This window comes from Sceloporus occidentalis, unplaced genomic scaffold, assembly GCF_023333645.1.
Source record: "Sceloporus occidentalis isolate IW3139 unplaced genomic scaffold, rSceOcc1.0.p SCAF_5, whole genome shotgun sequence".
Lineage (NCBI taxonomy): Eukaryota > Metazoa > Chordata > Lepidosauria > Squamata > Phrynosomatidae > Sceloporus > Sceloporus occidentalis.
In genome coordinates this window covers 38,134,646-38,157,156 of record NW_028316985.1, presented here as the reverse complement: position 1 = coordinate 38,157,156, position 22,511 = coordinate 38,134,646, and the positions used below count along the sequence as shown (strand labels likewise).

At 42.0% G+C, this 22,511-nt stretch overlaps 1 protein-coding gene across 2 annotated transcripts in view; it reads right to left on the bottom strand.

Annotated features, from left to right (window-relative positions):
• Positions 1 to 19,485, bottom strand: part of SEPTIN3 (septin 3) — a 34,480-nt gene extending 14,995 nt beyond the window's left edge. Inside the window, exons 1-3 of one of the 2 annotated variants that reach the window (XM_089523740.1) lie at positions 18,573 to 19,485; positions 952 to 1,143; positions 555 to 683 (exon numbers count right to left, since the gene is read on the bottom strand). In XM_089523740.1, the coding sequence (XP_089379866.1) occupies positions 555 to 683; positions 952 to 1,143; positions 18,573 to 19,485 (1,234 nt within the window). Of the gene's footprint in view, positions 1 to 554; positions 684 to 951; positions 1,144 to 13,698; positions 13,954 to 18,572 lie in introns of those variants that run through there. The other variant, XM_089523742.1, reaches the window with a different exon arrangement.
• Positions 19,486 to 22,511: the final 3,026 nt, after the last annotated feature.

The window sequence follows — 22,511 nt, the reverse complement described above, 5'->3', positions numbered from 1 at the left end:
ATAATTCGAATTAACATAAATTCACTGAACTAGCGAATTCACGTGAATGCGTTCTGGCCCCATTTTCTTTTCATTCGAAATTAAGATAAATTCCTCCCATGTGATAAATTCCGAGGACTGCAGAAAGCTTGGACATCAACAGAGGGAGCCAGCGATATGGCCCCACTGCACAATCCATGCATGCAGCCCTCTTTGAAGAGTGGCTTTTCTTACACAAGAGTGGGCAACATATAGTTCTTCACATGTTGTTGGACTGCAACGATGATGGATAATGCCAGTGGTTATATCCTCAGCCTCTGGAAAGTGAGAAGCACTCGGGGCCAAGCAGCACAGAATGCTGAAAGAAACCAAGATCTGCAGTTTTCTTTCAATGGCTTCCTCCTGCTTTCTTGCTATGACAGTTATGTCATCTTGATTTCAGGGTCCTTCACAGACAATGAAGAAAATGGCTCACAAGCCTGCCATAACATGCCATAGTTTATCTCTACACTGCTTGAAGGACAAGAAGGAAACAAAACTGATGTCCTTCAAGAACCCACTGCCCTGGTTCTTACCATGCCCAATTGCCTTGATTTCCACTGTCTTGGGAATCTTTTCCTCACGGTTCCAGCCTGAAGATTTGCGACTGACTTGGGATTTGAATAAGGTGTTCACAAGTGTTGATTTTCCCAGCCCACTTTGTCCTGGAAAAATAAATGGACAAAAGTTGCCACAGCCCTTTCAGCTTTTCAGTAGAACTATTTTTAGCCTTGTTGCTGGAAGACGAGAAGGTGTTGGGTCAAAACAGAATATAAATTAATCTCGATGATTGCTTTCTGCCTTCCTGATTTAGCATATTTGATGACCAACAGGACTGCAAATTCCTGTAGTCCAAAATAACTGTAGTTCAAAATTAGTAATTTTTGCAAGCTCTGATCTCATCACAGACCCCTTATGCCCAGCCTTTCTTACCTACAACCATAATGTTGAAGTCAAATCCAGTTTTCATGGTCTTCTTGCGCATTTGCTCTATGATGGTGTCGATCCCAATGTAGCCCAGAAGGTTAGAATTAATACCAACAGGTTTCATTGGCACCACTGGCTTTGGCCTGGGCTCTGGCACCAGCTCAGACATGGCTGCTTCAGGTTTGGTATCTGCTGGACCTGTAAACAGAAAGGAAATAAACAACTAATTCCATACAAACTAGAACTACACAACCACTGAACTGCATGCTGAAATCCTAATTCTGTTACTCTTGACATTGAAAAGAGTGCATCTGAGCAAGAGAGCTAAGAAAGCTCCTTCTGCTTTAAAGTCCTCTGTTGGACTACAAATCTCTGAATCCCCCAGCCACTGGTTGGGGGGATTCCTGGAACTGTAGTGGTGAGAGGGTCTAGCCCTGAATAGACATGTTTTTATAGGAGTTTATTGAGGGAAATGAATGTTTTGGATTTAACACACAAATAAATATATGTTCATATATAGATATGTATATTTAAGTGTGGGTATATATGAAGTGAGTAGAAATAAACTCGAGAGTTTAGACTTTAGACAGGCCCTATAATAGAAAAGACAAAAATGGTTTTTGAAATACACAACACACACACACATTCTCTATAGGGCGTGTTTGTATTTCAGGCCCCAGATTTTTTAAAAAATGGTTACCTTTTAAATTCTTAACAACCCTTACAAAAGATCTTTTACATAATGTGCCAAAAATACAGACCCAATGTTGTTGTTTTTAGTTTAAGATACTAAACTTGTAACAATTTTGGGTGTACAAGCATCAAAAGCAACGCACATTCCTTTCAGCTAACATACAAGTGCAACAAGATAAAAAAGAGGTGGGAAGTGTTAATTGTAATGAATTTCACTTTTTCTAAAAGGTAAACTAAAGTTCAAGAGATTTTCTCTTCTGCACATTCTTAATATTAGTAAACACACCCATGAATGTATAATGACTAATTTACATGAACATTCATTGTATGTTGTATATGAAGTAGGTGTGGAAAAATACACATGTGAAAGGAGTTTCTAGAAGTTTATACATTATTCAATGAAAATTCAGATAAAATATTGTAACAGAAAATGGCTTATAAATGTTGTGTAAAGCCTGAAGACAGGTGTGCCTGCTACCTGAGACACCCGTTCTTGCAAGATTGTAATTAATAAATTGGAAATTTCTGCTTCACTTACTTTATCCTGATTAATTTGATTTGGTACATTGGTACTTAGAAATCTATATCTCACATTTATCACATGGGATGAATCCTGTGCAGAAACTAAATTTAAACTGAAAACAACCCACATTTGCAAGTTGTTTTTCAGATGACATTTGGGGTTAACCCGAAGAGAAAGTTGAAAAAACCCCACATTTGTGGGATGTTTTTCTAAAGACATTTGTGTGAAAGAGAAATAATATAAAAATAGCCTAAATGCAAAGTTGTCAAAACCAGCTACTTTTTACTTTCACTAAATTCCAAAAACACAAAGAAGCTTTCCATTTGGATTATTTTTGCATTATTTCTCTGTCACGCCAATGCTTCTGACAAACAACACCTGGATTTTAAAATCCCATTTCTTCACAGGATTTTACCAGTTCGCACTCCATGTGATAAACTCCATACACATGACATCAGCAAAGCATTAGAAATTGAGCTTGATATAACTGACATTGCTAGTTCAGGACAGTCCCAGGTCCTGAGATTTCCAAACCAGAATTTGAGACTTAGGGAAAGCCCCTGGCGGTGTCATAAAGTATAAGTATTAAGTCTCACGTACAGTGGCTCAAAGCTTGTCATTCAAGCACACACAGAGAGAGAGAGAGAGTGAAACAGAGAGCATATTTTCCCATGTGGAAAGACAGAAATCTTAGTTAAAGTGGCTGTTCCTAGATCTAGGTGAAATGAGGGAAATATTCCTTCTCACTTACTCAGGGAGACTGGATAAGAAACATTTAATCTAGCTTGCTTGTAGCCAGAAAGTGGATGCGGGGCAGAAGTCCTGTGAGTCCTGATACCACAACAATTGGAATGCAAGAAGGAAGCTAACTAAGGAGTTTATTGAACTGCTAAAAACATGAATTACTGCTGCCATTTTCAATTCAAATTTAGGATACATCTGGATATTATTGCACTTATTTTGCTGCCAATGCCACCGGCCGAGTGCATCCCATTTAACTTCCAGCTAGAATCCAAGCTCAGCTGGCCAATTTGCAAAGCCAGGACCTTCACTGTTTTGAAAAGAGGCCGGCTGAGCTTGGATTCTAGCTGGAAGTTAGCCAGGCTGCACTTGACCGGCGGCATCAGCAGCAAAATGAGTGCAATAATATCCGGATGTATCCCAGATTTGAATTGGAAACGGCAATGGTAAGTCGCGTTTTTTAACAATGTGATAAACTCCTAAGTAAATATATAGAACCCTGGGGAGTCTTTGTCAGTTGCAGCAACAAATCCATGAAGCCTTCCAAATCACAGCTAGCTGCTGCTCTACCAGCTGAGCTAAAGATTTGCACACAAGCATTTCCTCTTTCCTGAAGCTGAGCCCACCAAACCAAGAATTTGGATCCTCATTTTCTATCTGGTCCATGAAACTAGATACTCAGAGCTGGGTCCTGAGATCTGGCAACCCTATCTGTAATTTGGAAACTAGCTGGCCCACTGTGAAATTCAGGATTAAATGTGGCCCATAAATACACTCTTCTCAGTTTATTGCAGTAACAATTACACAAAGATAAAATCATCATGTTAAAGGGGGATTTGTATGATAGGTAGGGTAACATCCTCTTGGAAGCATTAAGACCTATAGTTGGAGACAGCTCCCACTTCTCCATCCAGATAGTTGCTTGTGTAATCAAACTGTTACTATTACAAAGTTTCAGCTAATATTCAGCTGAAGTCTACCCTGCTTAAGTCCATTAGTACTCATACTGACTTATTTTCAGCTCTCAACATGACACACAACATATAGCAGAGAACAACAAGCTGACAACATAAACTCCTCCAAATATAAAAAGATAGTCTTTACACAATCCTATCCCTAGTCAAAAACAAGTAGCTCAAACAGAAAGATTTCAACTACCCATAGCAATTAATGGAAAGTTGCAATACCATTGCATTTCTGTTTACACAATTGGACAAAACTAATACAGTACTTTCTTTGGACAGATAGCGTGGATCTAAAGATCAGGCATTTCCCCTTAGCCTAGTTCATAGTCCAGCTGTCTTATATTTCTTTCTCCCAGAAGACAAGGGATTCATTCTGCTAGCGTTTTCTGCAGTTGTTTTTAAAAAAAAATCCTTTCAATACTTTTTCAAAGAGCTGAAAGAAACCAACATCTTTTGAGCTTAATGAAAGTAAAGTACTTGTGGCCCTTCTACCACAGAGACAGCTGCACTCCTTAAGAAACTTGTCCTACCCATTCATGGAACATCCAGTACCAATAGCAATGCCCAAATACTTTAAACAGTTTCTCAGCCTCTATATAGTGGCTTCCTGTATTCATTTATTCAGTGCCAAGTTCTTATAGTGAGTGCTGTGAAGAAGCCCTTTAAAACAACTCAGGATACTGTAGGGCTCAGAACTTGGAAATATTATCTTTTTAGACTACCACCAGAATCTCAAGTTGTAGTCTAAAAACATTAGTTTCCCAAAGCTTGGCATAGCTGAAGAAAGCTGGGCCAAAGGTAATAAAATGTATTTCAACAGGGAGATCTGTAAGGTACTGCACTTAGAAAAAAATGAAATGCATAGATATAGGATGGGGGACACCTGCTTAACACGACTACATGTGAAACGGATCTAGGAGTCCTAGTAGACCACAAGCTGAAGAGGTGTCAATAGTGTGATGTGGCAGCTAAAAAGGTCAATGTGATTCTAGGCTGCATCAATAGAAGTATAGTGTATAGATCAAGGGAAGTAATAGTGCCACTCTATTCTGTTTTGGTCAAGCCTTATCTTGAATACTGCCTCCATTTCTGGGCATCACAATTCAAAAAGGATGTTGACAAGGTGGAGCATGTCCAGAGGAGGACAGCCAAAATGGTGAAGGGTCTGGAAACCATGCCTTATGACGAGAGACTTAGGAGCACAGCATCACACTTTTACAGCCAGAATGGGACCGCATTAACTGCATGCCATGGTCCTGCGAAGGGCATGATAGCTCCAGCGCCGTGGCTTTACGGTGCTTCTTCAGTTGAGGAGCACTGTGACACTATGCGCTATATGGAGTGGCGCACAACATCACACTGCCCTGTGGACACTCCGCCCCGACTCCATCCCCAAGCCTGCCTTTAAGGCCGGTCTGCACAGGGCTTTAGGGAGCTGGGTTTGTTCAGAGAAGGTTAAAAGAAACTGCACTGAGAACATAATACAATTATCACTTTTATCTCACTAAGGAAAACTATCTGCCAAGGACAGAAATGCATGGGAATAGTTACTGATACATTTGGGTGTATGTGTTGGTCATGAGAAGAGAGAATTTAAATGCAGAAACCGCTGTATGCTATCAGGCACAATTAGGGTTACTTTCACCCATTTGGATTTGTCCATCTTTCAGATTAACTGATTTATTTTAGCAAGAGCTTTTGTGGATTCCAGTCTACTTCCTCAAATGCACTGATGGGATGTGAAGGCTAAAAGGAGCTCTCCTCAGCTAGAAACCTGCTGTTGACATTTCACAATGAGTCTGTGATTTCTGTGTTGACAGAGCATCTCCTGAAGGTTATGTTGTCTTTTAAAAAAACCTCTCTCGAAGCTGCTCCCACCCAACCCCAAAATGCTCCAGTTTCCTGACAAAGCATGAAGAGCACATGCAGTTCTCTGACAACTTTTATTCCCCTCTCCCCACTTTTAATCATGACAGGAGAAATACCCAACACAGTTCCATCCTGCAAACCACACGAATCTACTTAAAATAGCCCTGGCATCATGTGCTCGCCATATGCATGAATATCATATTTTAATTTAATTTAATTCTGAACCACCCAGTGCTTAGTAATGTGGGATTACAAAACAAAAATAGTCCTCTGGCCATGCTAGCTGGTCAATTCTGGGACCTGTCATTAAAAAAAGTAACTTTCCCAAGTTCCTGGGGGGTGAAAGCAGAGTGTCACAAAATCTCTCAGATACACACTATTTTAAACTGGTTAGTTACCATTTCTGGGCTTGTCCTGGTCAGTTCAGTTTTGGCCCATTTCTGTTTCCTTCATTATGCCATTTTCCCACACCTAATACAGCTATTTCTTCACAACCTTTGGCATACTTTGAGAAACCAAGCAACCTTTGCCACTTGAATTGTCCTTATTCTGAACAGGCAGCAAGAATTCCTGTCTGCTCTATTTCTGCCAAGGTTTTTTCTTTGATCCAAGGAAAGCCTGGCAAAGGATCTGCCTCTCCTATGAAGTTTTCCTCTTTGTTAAACGCCTTCTTTATCCTCTGGGACTCTAGTACTGTAGTTTCTGTTTGGAATATATTTGACTTGGGCCAGCAACTAGTGGCCATGGAGCCAAATCTGACCCTAAGATATATGTATGTTGGTCCCTTAATTGTCTGCTCAGAAGCAATTCCCATAGCACTATTGTTTCATATAAGATGTCCCAGATCTTTGTTTTTGCTTGCTTGCTTATTTATCTATTTTTTTTTTAAAAAAAATAGAACTTCATCCTTAAGGTACCAAGTCTGTGTACAAATATGGTTAAAATGATAAAAAAATGATTTCATATGTAATTAATATAACGATCATGAGAGCCAGTATGTTGTAATGGTGTAAATGTAGGATAAGAACTCTGGAGATCAGGGTTCAATTTGCTGCTTCACCGTGGAAAACTTCTAGGTAACCTTGGGTGAGTCACACACTCTTGGCTCCAGAAAAGCCTGTGATAGGTTCACCTTAGGGTCTTCATAAGTCAGAAATGACTTGAAGGCAGACAACAACACATGATAAAATGTAATTAAAGCATTACCTAACATCAAAAGATGTCATCAGAACAAATAAAAGCAACAAGTGCAGTAAAACGGACCAAATCAGCCACTTAAAATGTACTACAATTTGTTAAAATAAATAAATAATTGAACTCATTTCAGAACATTTGCAGAGTTGGTGCCAACAACACCTCAGGTGAGGGGATTCTATAACTGGAGAACCACAGCTGAAATAGCTCTCTCACACACTTTATAACACATGATGACCTCTAGGTAGATGGAGAATATGTTGTGATTCTCTTTCCTCACTTTCAGGATCATCTGGTGATAGATGCTCTATATGTTGTGATTCTCTTTCCTCACTTTCAGGATCATCTGGTGATAGATGCTCTTGTAAAGTTTTGTTTCCAAGCTGTTTACAGCTTCACACATACACACTGGCAACCAGGAACCAGGCAACTCCTTCAAAATTGGTACAATATTGTTCCACCTGATTATGTTGGTTACAATCCTAGCAGATACACAGCATCTGCATTAGCTGTGGTTTCAAGGTAGTCTTCAAGGGTCTGTGCTGAACTTTCACAATGGTTCAGACCATGATTTTGTGTGACACTGATTACCTTCAAAAAAGAAATTGCAGGATGGGTTGCCAAATTCAGTATCAGTATCTTATTCCTTCTCCAGTGACTGATGGATTCCATTTCAGTGGAGAGGCGTATCTGCTCTGGGTTGTACTCAGAAGTTTAAATGACCTGTCCAAGGTACTGAACTCTGCATGAAGTAGGAGAATTCTTGCTCTCTCTCATATGCAAGAATGTAGATTTGTTCAGTGCAGCCCTCACTTTCCAGTCAACTATCTGGGAGCTGGCAGCAAACATAGACACAATTCTTGAACTTAAAGCAAAAACATGGTGGATGATGGGGTCTTCTGGAGAGGTCATGTTTTTCTCTGCTCTGCTGTTGTTGCTCTAAAAGGGATGGCTTACTGTGCAAAAGACAGCTCCAGATATTCCTTCCTTCCTTCTTTAGCAGCAATAAACAGCAGCAACAGCAGTAGGAGAGGACCTCAGAGGATCTGGAACCCAGGTTTTGCTACTCAGGATGTACTATGTACTTCAACAGCTCCCGAAGGAAAACAATATGTCAGTTTTTAAAAATAAATAAATAAATCAGAACTGGAAGTGGATGGAAGTCTAATTCTGGATTTCTTTTTCTTTTTGTTTTGGCGATTGGATGACCCCCTACCCTGTTCTGCTGCAGAACCACTGCTCCTGGAGGACCCCAATGTGGGGAAGAGGCATTTTTGTGCAACTATGTTTTCAATGGTATTCCAGGGGGAGGGACAGAAGCTGCAAAAACAACTTGCCTAACCCTGACCTATATCCATAGTGGCAGTGTGAGGGGGGAGAGAGGATTGGCATTTACTACAGATGCCTTCTTCACATCTCATTTTGTGTACATGAATTTGTGTTCATTTTTGTTAGTTTGTCTGTCGCCTAAGCTGGTGTTTTTCTTTCCTTTTTCATTTACATCCTATAGCTATTTTAAAAAAAATACTAGAGGATTGTAGAAGGAGGATTCCAAAAATATAATCTGGCAAGATTGGTTTTGCTGAAGGTTTTATGAGGGACATGTTCTGTTTTGCCAGAATTTCAGTGGTAAAATGGAGGGGGGGGGGGGGGGGGGAGAGTACCATTAAATAGGTCAAGGCAGCCTGCTTCAAGTGTCAGTTGGGGGGGCAGGTAGAAGTACTGTTAAGGACAGCAAATTGTCATTTCTATATTTGTATATACATTATTTTTATACTTTTATATTATATTTATAACTTTACACACATACTTTACTTTTATATTGTTGCCATCTTTGGGACACTGTTTAGATTTTCTGCCTTAGGTGACAACATATCTTGGGTTGCATTATGAAACATTTTGCATCCAGAAGATGATTTCCCTCTAAGTGCTAAGTTAGGTAATAATAACATTTAGCTGATTGTGAGAGTTATATTACTCTGTTCTTTGCTGCTGTGTGGTTGTGTCTCTTCAAGCCATTTCTGACTTACTGGAACCCTAGGACAAATCTCCCACCATGGCACTACCTTTCTGCAGTGGTGAGATTGCATGCTCCTGTGAGGCAAGAGGCTATGCTGCTGGTAGAATTTCCCATGTCAGATAGGCTTTTGCTGAGGAGTCAAAGTAAATGCGCCAAACAGCTACTGGGCAGCAGCAGTAGTGAGGGGCAAGACTGGAGGAGGATCACTTAGAGAAAACAGGAATAGGGCATTTTCAGTCTGATAACTTACAGTGTTTTATTTAGGAAATGGAAATCTACATAGATATGGGATGGCATTAATAGAGAAGAGAAACATAGCAAAAGCAGTCAAGGGATATAACTCAAACTCAATATACATTCAAATCCAATCCATTGCTCAATGTACATTCCAGTTCTCAAGAAAGGTCACACCAAGAATTGCAGTAACCATTAGACCATTATACTGATCTCACATGCAAGGAAAATGATGCTCAAAATTCTGCAGCAAAGACTTTCACCATATATGGAGCAATAAATGTCAAATGTCCAAGCTGGGTTCAGAAGAGGAAGAGGCATGAGGAGTCATATTTTAAATATATGTTGGATAATAAATTGCATTGAGGAATTTCAGAAGAAAATCAGCTTATGTGTTACAGATCATAGCAAAACATTTAATTGTGTAGTTCTCAACCTTTGGTCCTTGAAATATTTTGTACTTCACTGTCTAGAATTCCTGACTACTGGCCAAACTAGCTAGGCCTTTTGGAAGCTGTACGCCAAAACTCTCCAAATGTGGATAAACAGAATGATTTCCAATAGGCAAGGGAGCCAGGCAAGGTTGCATTTTATCACCCGTTTGTTTAATGTATGCCAAATGCATTACACATAGGGCTGGATTACATTCTGAGAAAGAGGTGTGAAACTGGTGAAAGGAATATCAATAGTTTAAGATATGCAGATGGCACCAAACTTTTAGCAGAAAATAACAAAGACTTGGAACAACTGCTGAAGAAGTCAAGGAAGAAAGTGCAAAGGCAATTATAGAGCTGAATATTAAGAAGACAAAAATACAGTTGGCCCTTCTCTTATGCGGGGGATCTGTTCCCCACTGCGTAAGGGAAAAAACACATAAAGTCAAGCCCCATTAGAACTAATGGGACTTGTTTCTGTGGTGCGCGCCCAGTGCACCATGGGATGCAGAAAATGTCTTTCCAGTGCGGTTTCCAACATACGCTGGACATAGGCACGGCCACATATGATGCAGGCACACTTTAATGACCACAAATGATTTACATAACTTTAAAGTAGACAATGAAGATATTGAGATAGTAAAAAAATTCCTATACCTTGGCTCAGTCATAAATAAAAATGGAGATTGCAGTCAAGAAATCAGAAGAATAATAGTATTTGGAAGGGCAGCTATGAAAGAACTAGACAAGAGCCTAAAATTTAATGAATATATTATTCAATGCCAAGGTCAGGATCGTCCATGTCACTGTATTCTCAGTTGCTATGTATGGTTGTGAAAGTTGGACAGAAGGCTGATAGGAAGAGAATCAACTCATCTGAGATATGGTGCCAGAGGAGAATTCTGCAGATAGAAGACTGGTAAAAGACAGTAGGAAAAGAGGAGAACTCTTTTACAGGTAGATAGACTCAGCAGAGAAAGCCAGAATCCTGAGTTTGCAAGACACAAGTGGAGCTGTTGAGGACAGAGTGACTTGGAGGTCTCTCACTCATAGGTTTACCATAAATCAAAGTCAACTGTCAACAGCAACAAAGGCAAATGTATCACAGGGTTTTATTGGCAAGATTTGTTTAGAGGGGGTTTGCCATTGCCTTTCTGTGAGGTTGAGAGAAGGTGACTGTGCCCAAGGTCACCCAGTGGATTCAAACCCTGGTCTCCAAGAGTCCTAGTCCAACACTCAAACCATTATGCTGGCTGTTCTTTGCTGTATTACTTTGGGACCTGATGAAAATCCATAAATTCTGGTTCTTTCTACATCTATCTCTCCATCTGTCTTATATATGGAAGGCTATTTTTCTCCTCTTTTTCTACCTCCCTTCCTACTGCTTCATGGCATCTCCTCAAGTTCAGTTCCTTGGTTTCTTCTACAGCATTGAAGTATAAATAACATATGCAAGCTGCAGAATTCCCTTCCTTGTCCCTGTCTGAGTAACACTAATTGTCCTAATAATAATCCAGCTCTCTTCCAATACACCTCCAGTTTCACTAAAAATGCTGCCTGTTATTTAGGGATCCTATTTCCCTTGAAGCCTTTGGAAGTGCCCACACATCACATCTAGCATGCACAAAAGGTGCACACTGAATGTACACTTCTGGAAGTCAAGCTCCTGTTATTGAAATAGTTTCCATGTGGGTTTCCAATTGTCACTTTTCTGACAACTCTGGTTTCTCTTCATATCGTATAAATCTTTCGCCTTTTACTTTTCTTAAATGATCAGTTTTCTCCTTTATGGAAGCACAGAAGCATAAGATGCAGGTGTTATTTTCCCCAGTGCTTTCAGATAAATGGCTCCTATGACTACCCTGCCAATCAAAAGGCTTTGTGCAACTATGCCCTTTTTCACTTCTTAAGGGATTTTTATAATAATAATAATAATAATAATAAGGGGGGGAAACAAAGATGGAAGAAATACTGGGGAAAACACAGGAGAGCTATAAATGGAAGGCAATATTATTTAGAAACTCTTCTCCACACTCTCTCTCTGTTCATAGAAATAGGCAGGCAATAAGAGCCTCATCTCACACACCAGCCCCAAAACTGTAAAACTAGGGCTTTTCATTACTATATAATGCAAAAAGCATGTAGATCTTTAGAACAATACCACTCTTAAGTAGGTCACAATCTCATAGGCTGGACTCAAATCCTGCCCCTTGGTTTTGTACACCATATGACTAGAGGCAAAACATGCACACGTCAAAATTCATTGAACCCGAACCTTCATGTCTTCAACCCCATTTTAAAATAATTCATACATCAGCCTTGGAACACATAAAAAGATTTTCAAAAAAGGGTGTGCTCTTGAGCATGTGAATAATCCCAAGCAGTGTTCACTAATCTGCACAATGATACTTGACTTCTAGAAGGAATAGAACCCAAACCCTTTAAAAATAAAAAAATGAGTAGAAGCCTAAACACGGCATCTCAGAAATACAGGACTAATTTATGTGTGGCTTATAGCCTTAACTTTACCCTGTCCAAACTTTTTGAAGCTGGTGCTGTGGCAGGCCACCATTACCTAAATTTGGATCATCACCATGGAGAACAAAATACAGACAGAACAGAGCTATCCACCACCATCACCCCCAAACACACACACCTAGTTATTGTACTATTCTCTTCCCTATCATATTTTCCACTCAGGACTATGTTGCAATCTAAGAAAAGAGCTGGAAGTCTGTAGTAAGGGGTAACATGCTTTACATGCAAAAGGGCCCAAGTTCAGTCCCCAACACTGCCAGGCAGGAAAGGCAAATATCCCTTTCTGAGAGCCATTATTCACAGTCAGTGAAGACAATAGATGGGCCTTCGATCTGGCTCTCTTTATGAGCTTCTCATGCTTCTTGGTGATGGTTCATCAGAGCAGGAGGAGACCTTTGCATAGTCCAACCAGGATGGTGTAGCCTTTCTCTCCTCCCCCGCCCCCCATCACCATGATCACTGAAGCTGCTTGAAGACACATACACACAAAAGACTGGCTCTTCTTTGATCCTGGCCCTATCCCCTAGCAGTCTCACAACTCCCATTGTTAACACAGGCTGCATCTGCGCTGCAGAAGTAATCTGGCTTGATCCCACTTTAACTGCCATGGCTCCATGGTATGGAATTCTGGGAATGGTCGTTTATTGTGGCACCAGAGTGACCATTCCCAGAAGTCCATACCATGGAGCCATGGCACTTAAAGTGGAATCAAACCAGAGTAATTCTGCAGTGCAGAAGCAACCTCCCTCTCAACTGCACCCACCCACTCTTCTCTCCCTGTCTCCCCCTTAATATGGAGAAAGGATATTCCCCACCCAAGATCCTCACCTACTGAGGAGGTGCTTTCTCTTCCCCACCTTCACAAGCCACAGACTCCAGGGTCTTTCCACCTTCCACTGCTTTCCTCTACTTCTCCTTACCACCCCTGTGCCCCACAGCCTCCAGGGCTCCAAACCTGGCCCATCCACAGGGCCAGAAAGCAGAGCAGCTGCTCCCACGCCCCTGGGCCAGCTGGCCTCCAGGCTGTCCTCCATTCCTCCCTCCCTCCCTCTTCCACAAAAGCCTCTCTCTGGGTTGGACGCCTCTCCAGCCTCCCCCCTGACCAGCCAGATGGGGAAAGGATGGGGAGGAAGAGACGATTTCCCTTTCCCCCGGCTTTGCCCGGCTGCCAAGCTTGGCTTGGCCCTGGCTGGTCTCTCCTTCTTCCCAGGAAAGAGAATGAAAGGAGCCAAGACACACAGAGAGAGCCTGCAGCTGCTCAACATCCCTCCTTCTCCTTCTTCTGCATCCCTGCGCCTGGGCAGAGCATCCTCATGGACCACTACCTTGCTCCCAGCAACAGCATCCTCAAGGACCCCCGCCATGCCTAGCAGGGGCATCCTCATGGACCACCCCCAGCATCCTCATGGACCACCACCTTGCTTCCAGCAACAGCATCCCCCTCGACTCCCCCCCCCCCTTGTGCCTAGCCAGAGCAGCCTCATGAACCAACGCCTTGCACCTGGCCAGAGCATCCTCCTGTACCACCACCTCCCGACTTACCTTTGAACATGAATCCTTCTTTTGTCTCTGGCTGGGGGGGTTGTCTCCTTTCTTTTTTTTTCTGTTCCCCAAAGCTACCCCCCAGCCACCAGAGAAGATTTCAGAGTGGGTGGCACCTCGCTTTCTCTCAGTCTCTTTCTCTCTCCCCTCCCCTTGCTTTTCCCCTCTTCTTCTCTAAAGGAGGTTTCCAGCAGCTACTACCACCACCACCACATCACATGACCTGCCTAGTCCCCATCCCTGCAAAATCTCCCCACCACACACACACACACACACACACACACACAGCTGCCTCCCCCTTTTTTCCCTCAGGGATCTAGGGCGGCCCTATAGATCCAGGACCTGGGAGGCCTTGTCTGGATTGGTAAGGAGGAAAATGTGTTTTCCTGAAAAAAGGGAAGGGTGTGTGTGTGTGTGTGTGTGTTAAATGGACTAGAAAGATGGAGCCAGAGACATGTTTACCCCTACACACACACACACACATCTATTTTAATTTTTTTTTCCTCTTGCCTCTCTTCCTCCTCCTCCTCTTCCTTGTTCTTCAGCAGCTTCCCTATGGCATTGTCTGCTGAGCATCTCTGGAGAGAGCAGCTAGTTTCATGCAAAAGGACTGTTAACTCCTTCCTCCAGCCACAACGTTCAGGATTTGAACTCCCCCAATATTTTAGATATGTTTCCAGCCATACTGGGGTATCTAGGAAGCAGGCTTCTGACTTGGATAGCATTCTTCCTCTATTTGCATGTAATGTGTGTGTACTGTGTGCCGACGGATGGTGACCCTAACATGAGGTTTTCTTGGCAACATTTGCTCAGAGGAGGTTGGCCATTGTCTTCCCTGAGGCTGAGAGAGTGTGACTGGCCCAAGTTCACCCAGTGGGTTTCATGGCTGAGATGGGAATCAAACCCTGGTCTCCAGAGCCGTAGTCCAAACTGCAACACCATGCTGGTTCTCTCTACCGCTTCTATTATCCTGAGTCTTTGGAAACTGCAAGGAGATGTGCCCTGCTGCACAGAGATGTGGAATGTCTGCCAGCAATGATCTGTGTGTCAGGCCAAGTAAGGAGAAATCTGCCTTCCTGTCAGTGCACATAGTGCACCCCGATGTCTCTCCAATGCCCCTGTAGGCATCCACATCTGTGTGTGTCTCGGTGCATTTGTCATGGTGAGCATGAAAGCCTTAGAGCTGGGAGGTGTGTCTAGTCCACACCTCCAGCTCTCCACATCTCTAAGAGATTTGTGCTTGCTTTGGCAGATGGAGAGAGAAGCCCACCATGTGCAACGGGAAGCAATTTTCACAGGAGATAAAAAAGGGAACAGCTCATAGAGAGACTTAACCATGACAGTCCTTTACAAATGAATTTCATTGCATGCAACCAGGCTGGGGAGCCATAACCCATATAACTATGGAGTGAGATATATCAATATGAAAGCACACTTAGGCAGTCTTTCTTGCTTAGGATGACTGATGGATGTGCACAATATTTCTGCTCCCTTTGGGTGCAAAAGTGGGCATCACCTGAAGCAGGACTAAAGCAAGGATCCAGGAAGAATTACAGTGTGCTCTGTACTGGACATCAGCACAGCATTCCATAGTTTAAGATAGTATCACATATGATGAATCTATTATACTTCTAGCTTAACATTTGGATGACAACACTGAACAGGCACAGATGACATCTATATAATCATATATTTGAGAGAGGAGATGTATCTGAGCACTACAGTAAAGCCAATGGTCCAAAACACACTGCAGAAATAATCCAGTTTGAGACTGCTTTAACTCCCCATAGGAATTCAGGGAACTGTAGTTTTGTGAAACATTTTGCCTTCTCTGTCAGAGAGGTCTGGTGCCACAATAAACTACAATTCCCAGGATTCCCTAGCACTGAGCTAGGGCATCTAAAGTGGTCTCAAACTGGATTATTTCTGCAGTGTGTTTTGGACCCATGTCTTGTGTGCAAAAAGTGATGCATTTAATTCCTGTCACCTCCTCTAAAGAACCTTTCACATTGTGCAGTTTTAGCACTATGATTCTATTTTAACTGCCATGCCTGTTTATTGCAGACTCCTGGAGTCTGTAGCTTGGTGAGGCAATAAAGCTCTCTGGGAGAGAATTCTAAATTTGTTATTGTTGTGTGCCTTCAAGTCATTTCCAACTTATGGTGATCCTAACACAACCCTCTCATGGAGTTTTCCTGACAAATTTCTTCAGAGGGGGGTTGCAATTGCCATCCTCTGAGGTTGAGACAGTGTGACTTGTCCAAGGTTGTCCAGTGGATTTCATGGCTAAGCAAGGATTTGAATCTTGATCTCCACAGTCATAGTCCATTACTCAAACCACTACACCATGCTGGCTCAGTACCACTCAGTACCACTCCTTAAGCTGCTCATCCCAGGATTGCATAAGATGTTGCATTTCAGTGAAAGTGGAATCATTGTGCTAACATTGTGCAGAGTGACATGCCCTTAAGACCCCAGAGATCTGTTACAAGTCACTGAAGACAATTCTAAGCATGATACACCAACGGTCTATGCACTTAAAGTTGCATTTCCTTTGTTAATGGTCATGCTATGGGAACAAACACTAAGGGTTCTTCCTAATCGGCCTAGTAATAAAGAATTTTTAGAATTATAGGGCAAAAGTGTTATTTTGCTGATGCACTATAAATCTAAAAAAAATTAAAAAAAAGAAAGGAGAAGAAGAGCGAACATGTTTAATTCTGATATGTTTCAGAATTAAAAAGAAACCCACTTGAAAATGGGAATAAAATGTTGCAGTTGGCATCAGTAATGGCCACAAAATAGTCCAGGGCAACAGAAATGTCATTAGGGTATTTAAAAAAGAAAACACCAGAGAACTACAAGTACAGACTTTTGCCCCATCTAGAGGAGCTCTAGGAAAGTTCACCCAAATTGTTTAGCTGTACCTTTTGACACTTAACCCTGTGTAAGTTTTGATCCAAACAAAGACTATAGGGAGAATTTCCGGTTTGAACCAGGTTGTTTTCAATAGCCAGCAGTTACTTGTGCAGCCACAGTGATCAGATCACTGATCTTGCTTGATAGTAGAGTTTATGTTTTGAAAATATATGGCGTCAGATTCAGCCACTGGTGACATCTTCAGAGGAAATGATTTCAGATACTCTAAGACTTCAGTTAGACAAGGAGCCAGATGGAACTTGTGATAGTTTGCTTTGGTAGATAATGTTGAAATTTAAATGTTAACTGCAGTTATGAATATGCAACCTAGAATTATGCATTTGTGACTGATCTGTATTCTCAGTCCTTATGTATTCAATACAGGTGGCATTTTCCAACCTTGGGCTTGCCATGCACAGATTGGAGCATCCATGGATGGCCCTGCCCCATTCTCCCCAATGATGGCACATGGCCATGCCAGTGTGGGTGCATGCATGGCACACTGCCATTGAAAAGAATGGGACTTGAAGTCTCATTTTTTTGCCATCCATGGAGAACAGAAACCCTGAAAATATGAAGGGCCAACTGTAGTGTAGGGAATACGTAGGGATTATGAAAGTCCCTCAGTCTTGATTTACTGAATAGCAGGTGCTGCAAGCAACAGTGGTCTTTCCCCCTATTGTTCAGGATGCATTCTACTCCCACTCCTGCAAGTGATCTCCAGTGAGAGTGGGAACTATGGCAGACATCCTGTTTCTGACTGTTCTAGTGATTGCTTTCAGAAGAGTGGTGGAAGCATCAGTTAGCTGCAAGAGAACAGACCCCGGTTGCTTGCAGAAGATGGTGCCTGGTGAGACTGGATGGGAAGGGGGTGTCAAGCCAAAGGACACTACCTAGGCATGTAACTAAGGTAGTTATGTAGAATGACAACCATTAATTTTATTTTATTTCAGAACGTGCTTTGCTTTGCTATATCTGTGTCCTTGGATCCCACTGTGGGATATAAATCCTTGAAATAAATAAATAAAATCAAATTGTTTAGTCTGTAGCTGGCTAAGTAACTACTGAATTAGTAAATAACTACATTTTCCTCTCTTTTTTCTATCTCTTACCATACTGTTTTCAAACTCTGTCTGTTTTATTTTTACTTGTGTTTATTGTTATTATGGAATTTTGTTAAGCTATTTTTAATATCATTTAAATCTTTTAAAGAAACAATCAAGCTTGGCAACCTGGGAGGGGGTGGGGGCACTGACAGCTTCCAGAATCCTCTTTACAACTTGACTACTGGCCATGCTGGTTGAGAATGTTGGTCCTCAAAGTACCTGTTTCAAGCTCTGTTGTAGACTATCTCTGTCTGATTACTGGTTGCCTCCAGAGTAGCAAGGCTGGAAAACATCATTGCGCAGTGACTAGCAACTGGAGTAGATAGTGCTGGCCAAGATGTTGAACCAACAGCTGAGTCAGAATAAAAGAGCTGCATGTTTTCATATACATTCACTTATTTTCAACATTTCATCCAACCTCAAGAAAAATGATAGGGTTTGAAGTGAATGGCTCACACATGTGAACTAGCTTTGACCAGTTTAATATTTCAGTGCAGCCAATGGCCTGGGCTGATGGAACTGCTTTACATCACAATATTGCTTCATCAATATGAAATTCTGGTTTTCAGTGGCAACTGGTGGCCCTGATGCCAATGAGGTAGTGAATCCACTCCAACTTTAGTATAAAATCTAAAAGAGCTATCCAAGGTGCTGAACCCAATCCCCAAAATAGTTCCTTTAAAGTATGGTCTAAAACCCAAAGTATATTTATACAACCCCAACAAGGGAGCCACCAACTGCCATTGACAGGGTTAAGTTGTTGTGTCTCACTTTATTTTGTTTAAGACCGAACCTACCATTTCACATAGATATGCCAAAGCCTAGCCTGTCGCTCACTTTTTGACTTACCTTCAAACCCAGCTGTATTTGTCACAAGAGGAGGCATAGAATCGCCAGAGGAGAGGTTGGTCTCCACACTTTGTCCCTCAAGACTCTCCTGGGAGAAGAAAAGTAGCAGTTTTCTAGATCCAGCCAAACTTGGTGGTGCATCTGTATCTATTGGAACATCACATCTTCCATTAGAAGCAGTTTCCTTCTGATCAGTTTCCTTCTTTAGGGCTGAAATACTGGGACATTTTGGTATGATTTCAGGAGATGGCTGAGGAAATGATGATGGTGGATCAGTGGGGATGACATTTCTCTGGGGACCTAATATTTCTGTATCTGCAACATGATTTTCACCTTCATGGCAGCAGGCAGTGTGCATATCAGTAGAGCTCTCAGCTGCTGTTTGTGGCAAGGTTTGTAATCCAGATGGCGATGGAGGGCTTGGTAAACGCAACTCTCCTCCCCTCCCCATTGCTTCTTTTTTCAGGGGAACCTTCTTGAATTCTCTCTTTGCCATAGAGTGTAAGAGAAGTTGCCTGCTAGGTGGAGAGGGACTGCTACCCCTATGAAGAGTAAATGAGAGAGAACTTAGTTTCTGTGGTTCCAAACCATTGGCTGCTGTCCACTGATGGGGCTGTGATGTTGTGGGAGAAAGGCATGAGGTGAGGACTTCATGGCTACGGGGTGGTTTTGGGGGGCCAAGCCGGGAATTAAGTCTGGGAATTCCTCTGGCCTTTGCTAAGGAGGTCCGCCCGGAGTCCTGCATGAAAGAGTTGAGGCAACTTTCCTGTTTCAATTGGCTAAAGGCTGCCAATTCTCCAGATCCAACAGAGTGAGCTGAGCGGCCTGGGATGCGGCTGAGATTAGACGAGGCTCCTAGAGTTGGAATATGTCTCTGAATCCTGCGAGAGGAAGAACACTCCTTCTCCATCATGAACTTGCTATATCTGTTCTTCCTAAAGGTAAAAAAGAAAAGAAGAAAAAAGGTAAGGAAATATTAGTGCGAGGCAGTAATCATTCAGTGCAAAATAAAAAGAAGAAAATTGACATAGTTATGGTCTCCTGGCAGTTGCAGTGCATATTTCCCAAAGCATAGAAAGGTTACTGTTTGGACTACAGCTCACAGATTCCCCTGGTAATGTTGTCAGTGGTTTGGGGAAATTATAGTCCAAAATATAACTTTCTACATCTCTGCCATTTTTGTCATTTATTCATTTATGGCAGAATGCCATTCAGGTAGTCACCCACAGTTGCAATAAGATATTAGGACTAATAGCTTGGGAGGGCAGGATTTGGGGATTTTAACCCCTTTTCCTCCTCTGCTGATTCCTGACATAGATCAGTCCCTCTCCTCCTACTTCACCCCATCTGCTAAGGAAGAAAGACTTCTATTAGTGCAAATGGGACCCAAAGCATATCCCTACAACATTTCTTATGATGCAAATAGCAGTTGTAGAGGTTGGCAATGGTGGGGGGGGGGGGGCGCGCAAAGGTTAAAGCAGGGGTAGGCAACCTGATGCCTTCCAGATATTTTGGAACTCACTCTCATAAATCACAGTCAGAATGACCAAACTGAAGAATTATATTAACTGTAGTCCAAAATCTCTGGAGGTCTCCATGTTGTCTCTCCCCTTCAACATGGAGGTTGCAGTACCCTCATTTGGGATGTGCACTCCTCAAACATACAATTTATTTTCTTAAATCCATTTATACAGTTACTCATTGTGTTAACTATCTAGTAACATAAATGCTATCTGATCTAGTTTGGCTATAAGGGTCAGGCTGAGTATAATAGTAGAGCTTTATATTACAGAGATTATGAAGTATGTTTGGAGTGCCATGTGGTATAGTGGTTTGCACATAGGACTATGACTCTGGAGGCCAGGGTTCAAATTCCCACTCAACCATGGAAAGTCACCGGGTGAATTTGAGTAAATTATACTCTCTCCAGAGTATATCCCCTCCATGCTGTAGCTTTAGCCCTGACTGGAGGGCTTTGATTTTTTACCACAAGGTCATTTTATCAGACCCCCCAAATGCAGCATTTCTGCCTAACATGAAGTTTGTTCCTGAGATCATCATACACAAATGTTCTTAAAGAAAGCTTTGTCAACATTTTGTATAAATATTATTTATAGAACATCACAAGATGGTAAGGCATTAGGAGAGACATTTTGCTTTCCCTGCTGCAGGATACAAGACAAGGAACCCCTCTCAGCCTGTTTCCTTGCTCCAGTTTTTATATGAAATGTAGAGACTGAAACAATGATCATTTGAGAGAGTTAAAATGGTTTGAAAGGGGTAGTGCTGGTAGTTGTATAACCATCCCATGTTCATCTTGAGCAAACAGGTTTTTCTAGTGTTTCAAACACTTTCAGATCCTTAGCTTTTTGTGGTTTTTTTGGGATATGTGGTTGTGTTCTGGAAGAGTTTATTCCTGACGTTTCGCCAGCATCTGTGGCTAGCACTTCTGAAGATCCAAGCCACAGATGCTGGCAAAACATCAGGAATAAACTCTTCCAGTACACAGCCTCATAGCCTGAAAAACCCACAAAAAACTACGGCAGTCAGCCATGAAAGCCTTCAACTTCACTTTCAGATCCTGTATGATAGGGATAATATAGCAGAAATATATATACAACACACAGTAGATCTGTTTCAGTCTACTCTTCGATCTCTTAAAAACTTTTGTTTGTCTTCATTGTGACCCTTCTACTGATATTTCTTTCTTTTTAATTTCCTTCCTTCCTTCCTTCCACCAGAGGATTCTTATGTTGAAAGAGAGCATCTTACCTGGAGTGTAGGTATGAAGGAGCTGAATTGTCCACCATGAACAAACATCTGATGTCCCATAGACTAGGAATATTCCTGTTTTTTCAAAGAACAACTGGGCCTTCTCTTGACTCTTGCAGATCACAGCAAAAACCACTCAAAACTTTTGACTAAATCAGCAGTTACGAGGAGCTGCAGGTGTGTGATATCCAGACCTCCAGAATGTCATGACAGATGGATCCATCTCTCTTCATTGTTTTCTCTTTTCTTTCATGATCTTTTCTTTCATTACCCATTCTCTTTAACGATGGGCTGTTTTCCCATCCTTCTAAAGAGCTTAAGTGGGAGAGAAGGGAGAACTTGGAACTGAACACAGCTAGACACAGACTAGAAGGAGTGGGCAGGGGCACTGAATGGGAGCACTCATGGAGAACTCTAACTAGAAAATGAACAACAGGCCAGTGCGTCCTAAAGGTCTCATTGCATGAAACATTGTCAACAGCTATAACTGCTGTGAACATTTATTCCATAGATGAGAAATGCTGAACAAGTGAATCTCACGTGCATTTCAGGAACCTAACTGGGTGGATGAAGCAGGAGAGGTGAACTGTCATGTGTTGTCCTCCAGGTTTTAAAATCTAGCAACACTAAAGGCTTTTACGGAACAGGAAGGCAGGGTCATTGTGATGTAAATCCATCCTCATCGTGATTCCCTGTTTAGCAAATATCAGGTTTTGAGAGTTGGACATGGAGTGGGTGATTGGAATGCTGTTGCTGTACCATTGTAGGGTCTACCTTGGAGATACTAGCAGGACTGGGGTATTTGGGGAGAGGCTCATACATCTGCAGCTCAGTTAGCATGGCCCCAGCTGTTTGCATGGAACAGCCAGTCTTCCTAGACCAGGGAAGAAACAAATACCCTATGCCCACTGGAAACATGAATTGCCCATTCAAGACTCTGCCCTCTTGAATCCAGACTACTCATCTGCACACCTCCTTGTCAGTTTTGGTTCCCCAGGTTCTGACTGATACCCTGGCTCTCAATCTCTGGACAGCTCATCAACCACATGGCTTCTCAGTTCCTAAAGTGAAGTATGACAACCACCCATTCTGCTGCCTAAAAGCCCGAGTTTACTAAGGTAGTCTCTGGAGTAGCATTGGAACCCAGATTATTAGTACTTGCAGACA